General features: G+C 40.3%; 1 protein-coding gene across 2 annotated transcripts; it reads right to left on the bottom strand.

The window, feature by feature from the left end:
- Positions 1-1734: 1734 nt before the first annotated feature.
- On the bottom strand, positions 1735-9885 carry LOC144071687 (DNA-binding protein SATB2-like). Of its 2 annotated transcripts, none has more exons than XM_077597016.1 (12): positions 9745-9885; positions 8771-8941; positions 8406-8591; positions 6843-6969; positions 6504-6627; positions 6270-6363; positions 5557-5607; positions 5042-5490; positions 4760-4960; positions 3255-3398; positions 2986-3177; positions 1735-2535 (listed from the first exon to the last, which is right to left on the bottom strand). In XM_077597016.1, the coding sequence occupies exons 1-12, from the start codon at positions 9749-9751 to the stop codon at positions 1969-1971; spliced, it is 2313 nt and encodes a 770-aa protein (XP_077453142.1). In that variant the 5' UTR covers positions 9752-9885; the 3' UTR covers positions 1735-1968. The 2 variants fall into 2 exon arrangements, with proteins under 2 accessions (XP_077453142.1, XP_077453132.1); XM_077597006.1 differs by having other exon boundaries at positions 8771-8953; positions 9745-9878.
- Between the last annotated feature and the right edge of the window lie 575 nt (positions 9886-10460).

Genomic DNA, 10460 nt, shown 5'->3' with positions numbered 1-10460 from the left:
ACTATGCTGTATGGCACATGTCAAAGTGGCGGCCCGGGGGCCAAATCTGGCCCGCCGCATCATTTTGTGTGGCCCGGGAAAGTAAATCATGAGTGCCGACTTTCTGTTTTAGGATCAAATTAAAATGAAGAGTATAGATGTATATTAGATTTCCTGATTTTCCCCCTTTTAAATCAATAATTGTATTTTTTTATCATTTTTTTCTGTGTTTTTAGTTCAAAAATCATTTTGTAAAATCTATAAATATATTTAAAAAAAGCTAAAATAAACATTGTTTTAGATCTATAAAAAACTGAATATTCAGGGATTTTAATCCAGTTCTTTTAATCCATTTATTTAAAGAAATCGAAATATTATATCTAAAATGGTCCGGCCCACGTGAAATCAAGTTGAGGTTAAAGCGGCCCCTGAACCAACCCGAATCTGGCACCCCTGCTGTATGGTATTCTCTGTCATAAACTCTATTAGCTGGTTTTCTTTGTTATGTTGAACTACATGTATTTATTTAGTAATTCTCTTCCTCAGATAAAAAATGCTTTTAGATAAATGTTTTATTATTTGCGCTCGATACCTTATCTCAGTCCAACCGCACCATAGCCATACCATAGCTTTGTCTTTGTTTACTCCACATTGTAACCAATGTGTTAATAAATGGCACACAAGTCATTCAACCAAAACCATTATCAATGTAATTGTTATTTTGTTTTACAGTGTCCTTCATGTATGCTTTTATTTGTGTTTGTTTCCATTTCTTAATTAATTGATTTGTTTTTATTTGTGTCTTGCTTTTTTAAAATCTTATATAAAACAATTTGAATTACCTTGTGTAGCATCTTACACACCATATTCCGCAAAATATTTTCAGCACGTTGCATAGAGGAGTAGGTAAGCTTGTTACAAAACAAGTGATGGAGATATTTTGTTTAATGTGTTGGCTACTAATTATCATTCATTGATAATTCTCCCACCTTTCAAATGGATTGGACGCCGATCACCGTCAATGGTACCAAAACATGACTCAATGACGACCTCCTGAATCAAATGAGCTACAATTCAGCATCAAGAATGAGCAAGTCAATTTATTTACTAATCTGAAAGAATGTTTCCCCCAAAGCAAACACGTACGCAAACTAACACACGGTGTTTGCCGTTGCGTTGAGCTCAGCGGTTTTTCAAGTTCTGGCGCTCTGAGTATTAGCCTGTTCATCAAAGTGTGTATTAACACGCTGTAACTCGGGGGAGCGTGTGTACTTGTGTGTGAGGTAGAGAGTACGGAGCGTGTGAGCAGAGGATCACAGGTGTGTTTGCAAGCTCCGCAGAGATTCTCTTTCGTCCAAAAGCCCTGCGCCCGCGGCCGTGAGCATCCTGAGTAATATCAGCCCGCTGAGCACCTGCGTCCTCATCCCACAACACACACATACACACACACACACACACACACACACACACACACACACACACACACACACACACACACTCTAATGGGCCTTTATCAGTCTGCCATACGGCTCTAATAGCCAGCTGTGTGCAGAGAGCCAACGGAGCGTGCCAGCAGTCATTGATGCAGTTGTAATGCGCTATGAGAGCAATATGACATGAAGGTTTGCGAGCAGTCAAATTCACATCCAACTTGCCCACAATTAAACTTGTTTCATTCTCTCAATATGAATCTTGCTCAGAAACGTGAAATGGCAGCGGAAGACACGAATTCTGTCTATAAAGTGTCACAGAAAAGAGAATTGTAAACCTTTATTTACTCCAGTAAATGTAAAGTTGGTAATAAATACTCATGTTAATGTTGAGATTTGCATAGAGTTTGTTCGGTACAGCAACAACGGAGTAATAAATTAAATGCTAATGTATACAATTACAGTTCGTGTAGAGGTTTTCCTGTTATTGTGCCCTAAAAAATGCTTTCAATGTGAGAGTAATAAAACGGGATGACGATGAAGAATGTTAAATCTTTTGTTATCTTTGCTGTCCCGCAGAATTTGGGCTGTCCAGACTACAAAATGGAGATAAGGATGATGTCGCTGGTGTTGATGTTTTCCTATTGTCCCTCTCAGCTAGATCCATTTCTGTCTCTCTCTCAGTTGCGACTGCCTCTGCTGAAAATCTTCCATCTTCACAGGAGTCAACAGATACGCATAACCGTTCTTCTTCCTGTACGTCTTCAGTGAGACACTCCCGATTGTCCTCCCTAGGACCCGACTCCCTGGAATTGTGATGCTTAAAGTTGTAGCGCTGGTTCTGGAAGAACTTGACAATTGTGTGCTTGGGCAGGTCCAGCTGGGCTGACAAGGTGTGGATGGCCTCTTGGTCAGGGTAGAGCCCCACGTCACCAATGAAGCTCTGCAGGATCCCTAGGGCTTCCAGGGAAATTCGGGTTCGTGAACGGGCCTTTCTGGCTTCTCCCATGCTAGGGCTCATTCTGTGCTCAGACCCGCTTTCTGAACCACAAAGGAGAGGTAAGGTGTAAAGCTGCGGGCCCACTCGTAAAGGGGATAAAGCCCTCAGAGGTGGTAAGGGTGGCGCCTGTCAAGAAATAGGACATCCAAAATAAATTTCTCAGGCCTTCCTGCTGCTTCGACTGTGCTGCGATATTATTAGAAATGTATGAGAAGAAATATGTGATAGGAAAGTTAAATTCTCACTTAACAACCAGGTTTTGAGAATGTGTTTGCAGGGTGGGGCACCCAAGCATAACTTGTGGGCTATCAAATAGAAAGGACGTAAATAGAGCTAATGGCAATTCCTTTTTGTCAGCGTCAAAAATTACAGGCTGCGTTTGGAATAATATCGAGGTCCAGCTTGACTGGCAAGTATTCAGGGTTTCGTAGGGAAACAGTGAACTCTTTCACTGCTACTGATGACAACAGACGTCCATTACATTTGAACTGGGAGAGCTAGCCACCATGTCCCAGTTCAAAATAGATTGGGCGTCTATCGTCATCACTGGGTTATGTGCGAACAATTTACTCGTACCTGTTGTTCAGGGACGTGTTGGGCGGATGAGAACTTCTCGATGTGTGGATGCCTTGCCTCCTCCTCATAAATACGATCTCGGTCAACCTTGGGAATGGAAAGAAACCTGCGGATTGTGCACAGGTTCTCCCACAGTGTGCGGTTCTCCGGGTTCGGGTTTTCTTTCCATCTGAGTAGCTCACAGAGCCAACCCTGCAAGAGGAGGTGATCGTGATAACATTTGAGACCAACCAAGCTATTAAAAGCAAACCGAAAGCCCTGAAACTGACTTGGCTTTTGTTGGCGGAGACCTTGGCGAACAGACTCTGGGAGACCTTCGCCCTCTTCATCTCCTGCTGGATTTCCTCGTAGATTCTCGAGGTGATGATTCCATGCGATTCTGCTGTCAGTACAGTCTCGCCGTTTGTCTCGATCTGTTAGCAAGTAGCACAGTCTTAATAGTATTCTTAATGTATTGATTTTTAACTGTCATTCATCTTAAGGTTATTGGGGTATCTGAAAAGAAAGTGATAACCAAGCACAAGGGAATGCATGCCAGTGTCGTGCAGGCAAAATAAGAATGTGGAGAAATATTTCCGGCTCCTGAAAAAAAAGAATGCTGTTGTTGAGGTAACTCACTTATCAATAATTATTTTAATTAGTACTCAACAACTTCAGGGATACCAATACAGAGCAATGTTTTTAAGTGGTTTTGTGGGTTTGCACAGCAGTAACAACAACTGTTTTTTTCCAACTTGTTGGAGACGATGAACAGACAAGAACTTTTTTCATCATCGAAAAATGTTAATAGTAATCTTTTCGTGGTGACTTTAACCGGCATGGTGCTATTAAGTAAAACTTAACTAGATTTGATGTCAATAAAAGAAACATTTCTAGTTATATATTGGAAGTTGACTGATTTAAAATTGTAATTGATTGTTTTTTTTTTTTTCTTCAAAATGTGTGCTCTTGTATTGGATTATTATATAGCTACTATGTTATTTTCATTCATTCATTTTCTGAACCGCTTTATCCACACTAGGATCACAGGGGGATTGGGTTCTGATCCTATCCTAGCTGACTTAGGGCCAGAGGCGGGGGACACCCTGAACCGGTACTCGGACGTTTGGTCCCCGGACGTTTGGTCGACCGGACGTTTGGTCGACCGGACGTTTGGTCGACCGGACGTTTGGTCGAACGGACGTTTGGTAGAACGGACGTTTGGTAGAACGGACATTTGGGCGCCGGGTTGTTACTGTTGAAACCAGCTCTCAAAATTATAATCATGAGAGAGAGAGAGTGAGTTTAATATCTAAATATCTAATATCAAAATATCAACAGTAAACTCTCTGTCATAATTTGACAGCGAGTGAACCCAGCGACCAAACGTCCGGTCGACCAAACGTCCGGTCACGCCCTGGACCGCTGGCGAAATGTTATTTTTTTCAAGGATATTATTCAGTTCATGATTTCATTATTATTTCACTTTCTTTTAAATTCGAAGAGACTACAATTGTCTTTTATGCCTAGACTCTCCTGATCAATTGGCTTTATAGATATAAACTGCTCAGTCTTTCAAAAATTATTTGAGGTAATCATACTATAACTAATATTTTCTCAATTATATATATATATATATAATATATATATATATAAATAATATATATAATATATATACATATATATATATATATATATATATATATATATATATATATATATATATATATATATATATATATAGTTCCCAAAAATCTCAATTGAAAAAATTACATTTTCCCTGGATCGTACATACCTGCATCTGTCTATGAGCGCTCCCATTGGAGATGTGGTTGTTGTTTGTTTGGGTATTCCTCTCACGCTCCTCCTGGTAGATGCGATCTCGTTCTCCTTCCGGTAGACATAGGAAACACTGCATGGCCTTTAGGTTGACCAAAAGTGACTGTGAGGCTGAGCGGGGATCTTCCTCTTTGCGCAGGATTTCTGACAGCAAGCCCTGTCCACGTTTCAAGAGAAGTTTGTTGCTTGGACAGACTTTATTGGTCGCTGCACAAGCTACAAATAGTTGGTCGCCCACCTGCGTGCGGTTAAATGCCACACGAGCAAAGACAGCTTGAGAGACACTGGCTCTCTTTAGCTCAATCCGAACTCGGTGGTAGATGTCAGAAGACACTTCAACACCTGAATACGTGGTGCCCAGCTCCACGGGACCCTTCCACGTGCGTGAAAACGGCGGGTGGTGGATGTAAGTTCGGGGGCTTGGGGGATGCTGAGAAAGCAGGCGGTTGACGGCCAGTTGCTGGTTGATGAAGTGCGCCACTGCGAGCTGATGGCGCATGAGCTGCGGAGGCAGGAGACCACCGTGTGCCAGATGAGGTGGAGCCCCTAAAGGGGGGCTGGGGGAGTGAGTCACGATGGAGTCTTGCTGGTCCACTAGATGACGTTTGATGGTTGCACAACCACCCATGTGCGGTAATAGAGAAGAAAAACGCTTGTTGATGATACTTGGCTCCTGAGCTCTCTCCACTGTGTAGACACATTAAAAATGATGGATTTTTGTCTTTAAATTTAAGGAAACTGCAGAAAACCTACCATTTTCATGTAATTTATCCTTGGGCTGACACTTTCTCTCCACCTGGTCATCTGAAAACAACAACAAATCAGATGTGTAGTGTTACAGTCACAGTGCCTTTTTATACATTTTCATCATAAGTAACTATTGCCGATGCTAGCTGATTTTAAATGAGAGGTAGTAAACATCTTTGATCTGTCTATAATCAAGAAAAATAAGTTGTTGGTTTTTTTTTCAGCTCTTGTTTTGGATGTCATTCAATTGTAGCGATGATGGCGTTCCTAATAAGTGATTTACCAAGTTATAGAAAATCTTTTTTTAGTTCTGTTAATAGGGAACTAGGTTTGTCGTTTGAGCGATGATCTGACAGCATTTTGTTGGAAAGTCCGTTTTAGTTCATGTGGATTTTAATAGCTCGTCCTCTCTCCTGAATCTGTTTCTTGTTACATTTGTGTCGGGCGGAGGGTCACATGGGCTATTAGGAGAATAAAAATGGAAGCGAGGTTTGGCAGGGCTTCAAATTTGTACCCACTGTGTGCAATGTGTGCGTGTGTGCAAAGAGGGTTGGTGCTGCTGTTTCAAATTAGAATTTAAGATGTTTTTAGTTCTGCTGTGTGTGTATTAAGGGTGACATTAATGTGAAGCATGTGCGACGGTTCGCACTGGCGTATAGCACGTGCCTTCTTGGGAGTAATAGAAAAGCAGAACCAAGTATTTGGGTCGCAACTGTCACCTTTGTGATGTTTGTACCAGCGTCCAAATTCCTGGCATTTGGAGTTGGATACATTGGCGTAATATGAATTGTTGATGATAGCGGAGATTGTATTCTAGGGGGAAAAAGGCAACAAGATTAACAATGAGCAAAGATGGATGAAAAGTGTCTGCAGAAAAGTTGCAATAATGCAAAATGACTCGTAAAAGAATGCTCCAAAATGTCTGAGTACACCAACAGGAAGTGGCCACCTACCTGGGAGAGCGGACAATCTTTGGGCAGAGCATTTTCATTGGGTTTTCTTAGCAGCTCCTTGAGGGCTTTCCTTACTGTGGCGTGCGTCCACTGATCGGCGGGAAGCTCTTCCAGCTTTGCAAAACTGCAAAAAAAATCATTTTTTAAAACCTTTTTGTTGACAAGGATGGTTGTATAATCAGTTTGAGGGAGGAGTGGGAAGACTGCCAATGATAATTCAATACCAGCCCACCCAATTAAATAGATTGGACGTCAATTCCAATAAATTGCTGCACACGAGTTCCTTCACAAACGCACACACAAATTTAGAGGTAGATAACACTCCCCAGACGGGCAGACCTGTGCAGCAGAATTCGAAGTGTGACCATGTGATAAACGTCCAAGAGCATATCTGCCACAGTGGCTTCTGGAGCATCTGTTAGGTTCTGGACGGGCATTGGTTTCCACTGGCCTACTTTGATGATACCTGGACATCACACATGTTAAAAGAGAAGAAAACATATGGTCATTCCAGTGTTGGAAGACATTTTGACTTCAAAATTCTTGAAAAATCAGCCTTTGCTCCTTTGCTTTTCTCCCACATATTCATCATCTGATCAAATTCATACAATGGTTGCATGAGGTAAAATGAGATGTTCAATTCAGGCCAACTACTTTGATAACCAATTAAAAACAGCTAAATATTGCAATTTATTTCATAAGTGAATGATCATATCAAGTTTAGCATAGCATACGATTGACTGTTTTGTTTTACCCTGATGAAAAAACAAACCTTTTAGTGACAGGGTTTTACGCTTGGCGTGGGAAATGCTTTATAAAAGTCATAGTTAATATTTTACATATTTGTATTAAAACAAATGCCACCGCAGATTCAGTTCGGTATTTTGGACAAGAGAGAATAACATTTTAGGGGATACTCCAGATCAATTTGTTTTGTTTTCATTTTCTTTTTAAGTATGTAGTATTTTCAAGAATACTTTTCTCTTAGTATTTTTAGATGTGGTCCCAGTCGAAGTACTCACAAACTGCCAGTCTGTGATAATTAGTATTCAAAATTTGAAGGGTAAGATGGAAAACATCCACCAATTCTGGAATGACTCGTAAGACAATAAAAGTGTGGTCTAAGCAGTGTCGACGAGTTTGCGGCTTCTCTTCAACGATCTGGGAGAGAATTCTTAATGATGTGATATCCCTTAAAGACTTAAAAGATTGTTATCAGATTTAACTCTGAATGCCTAGAATTAAAAACTAAAAACTTCCCTGATTCAACCACAACACACAGCTTAATCAAAGAACCCCCCTTTCCCGCTTTGAATATACTTCAATGACAGCCAAAGCTATGCCAAATAAAATGAAATCAAAAGAAAAAATAGACTGTGTAATTTTGGTTGTGACCACACTTGGTGGGACGATGCCAGACAAAAAAATATTTATTTGAAAAGAAAAGGCTGAGTTTGGGTGGAGGAGGGTCGCGGACAGGGCGTTTTCCCGCTTGGTTTATGCGCCCTGTGTTTAGGACATGACCAGGAATGTGATATCGTTCTCTGCTTTATTGTTTACACAAAAATACATTTTTGGTATTGGAGGAAAAAAACACCACTATTGGTCTTTATTGTGTAAACTTTCTGGCGTGTAGTGCACTCGTGCTCGAGTCACCCATCTGGAAAACAGCTCAAATCTACTCATTGGTGCTTTTAATAATGTATTACTCATGAATTACCAAACAAACTAGTGGTGGAAATATGGAGTGGTGCAGCATTTTAGATAAGCATTTCTCAGATGTTAAGTATGGGAGATGTTTTTCCATTAAAAACTGATTGGGCAGACTGCTTTGACTTTTTAGGGGTACTCCCTTCATGTCTTCTCTCCCTAATGAAGTCGAACGAGAAAAAAAATACACACCTCGTGCCTGTACGGCCGAGCCCTGCGAGTACCCCAGAGATATCAACGCGGTCTCCACCAGTTGTGTAAACGGAATATCTTTGCGGATCAGCACAAACTCGGCGTGGCAGTGACCGTGTCCCTCGCCATTACTGGCCACGCCCATGTCAGCATATTCCACCACACAGTAGACGGGGATTGTCACACCTGGTATGAGGATGTACAAAACATAACAGCATGCTAAATGAGCATGTAATAAAAAAAAATCACTGAACAAATATGGACTTATTTTTCTTTTTTTTGTGTAATTCCACAGTCAACAAGTGTAATACTGTAAATTTGTATGATCAGGCGTGTTATTGACGACAATGATGAGAACTAGGCACCTGCTGGCTTTTGTGATATGTCGCTGTTGAATGGGGCTTGCGGCGAGTCAAGGCCATCGTTGACCTCAGGGAGGTTCATCTTGCATGGGAGAAGCCCGTCAGGGATGGAAGTCCCACTTTTCACTCCACCCAACTCCGGGGTCTCGGTTCCCCCTGCTCCGACTGGCTCACCTGGCAAAAAAGCTGGAGAACATCAAGCCAAAATAAAGAGCTCATTTTGGGGACTTCATTGTTAATCCAAAGGTATTCCACATGATTTTAACACAAGTTCAAAGTTGGAAATACAACTCAATGCATAGCATTTAAATGATGTTAATAATTCAATGAGTCTAAGTCTGTGTTTCACACGTAAATGTTGCATGTTTTGAGCCTGAAAATGACTATTAAACGTTTTAAATGATGTTGTGTTAAAATGTATGATTCAAAGTTGTATTTATGTATTTTGTTGCAGCCATGTGGTTCCTCTTTAACTTTGACATTTTAAAAAAGTGCCCAGACTTGACTAATTATTATGTAGTGCAACAAGCATTTCTCAATGATTCAATTTTACTCTGATTAAAAAAAGAGGTGATTATACTGAAGGAAAAATAAAAGACGACACCATTCTTATTTTTGTCATTATCAAAATCATTAAATATCACCTCAAATGATTAAATGAGAAATTATTATTGTATGTGGTTTGTCCAATCATAACCAAACCTGTGAAGGCTCATGACTGGATATTAAAAAACAATTTTAATTGATTGAGTTAGGGTGTTCCAAGAGTCTGTTTACAACACAAAACATGTGATAGGAAACCACAGGAATCATAAAAATCGCAATTTATTTCCAGCAAAGTGGGAGATACATTGTAAGGAATCTTTGTGGACATGCTGCAAACATTTATTGCTTGTAATATTAGATTATTTAGCAAAATATTATATATCAGACCATTACTTGTCAGCTATACAAACATGCACAAATGTTTTACTTACTTTTCATGATCCCTCCCTGGTTGCTGCTGAGTAAAGTCCATGCATTGGAGAAGTTGTGCGACTCCAGTATTACAACAAACTTTTGCTTGCTTGCTCACATGTGCACGTGAGATGTGAACGTAAGCAGTGACAACTATGCAAATGCTGCAGCTCCTGCTACTGAGATGAGGGGGGGCAGTATTGTGAAAGGAGGGATGGAGTGGGAGGGGAATATCTTGATTACTGTGGGCATGTGGTGGGGGTTAATGAAGTATAAATACCTTGTTTCTATATTCAAGTAGATTTTTTCCCCAGCTTTATCAAACCTATTTCCACTCTTTTTATCCCTCTGTTTACTAGGTGTAGTACATAGCACATGTCCCCTGGCCACAGGGTGACCCCATGGTAAGAATACTCACATTGTATTCAAATTAGGTAGCATAAACACATATTCATATTTCTGTTTTGCGAATACAGATCTTTCTTTTCCCTATCTCTGTTGTTGTATGCTATAGATTGGTATGGTCCATTTTTCATCCATGTGTATCAGCAACTACAATAGCAAACACGTAAAACATAACAATGACTGTATTTAAAAAAATAGTATGGATGTGTGATTAAAATAATTCCATTCCCTTATAGTAGACAATGTGCGGGTGGCTATGCAGTTAGTGATTTAGAGAATGAATGGCTTTTGGAAAAGAAAAGAAAAGAAAAGAAAAGAAAAGAAAAGACGA

This window comes from Stigmatopora argus, chromosome 1 (assembly GCF_051989625.1).
Source record: "Stigmatopora argus isolate UIUO_Sarg chromosome 1, RoL_Sarg_1.0, whole genome shotgun sequence".
Lineage (NCBI taxonomy): Eukaryota > Metazoa > Chordata > Actinopteri > Syngnathiformes > Syngnathidae > Stigmatopora > Stigmatopora argus.
The sequence above is the reverse complement of the archived record's forward strand: the minus strand, read 5'-3'. Positions and strand labels throughout refer to the sequence as shown.

What these genes read in the sequence shown, in the direction of transcription:
- LOC144071687 (XM_077597006.1), bottom strand. An exon ending in GCGCTCATAGACAGATGCAG is followed by an intron (nt 3,399 to 4,759) that starts GTATGTACGATC and finishes ACTTGCTAACAG; the next exon opens with ATCGAGACAAACGGCGAGAC. An exon ending in AACACGTCCCTGAACAACAG is followed by an intron (nt 2,536 to 2,985) that starts GTACGAGTAAAT and finishes ATTTCTTGACAG; the next exon opens with GCGCCACCCTTACCACCTCT.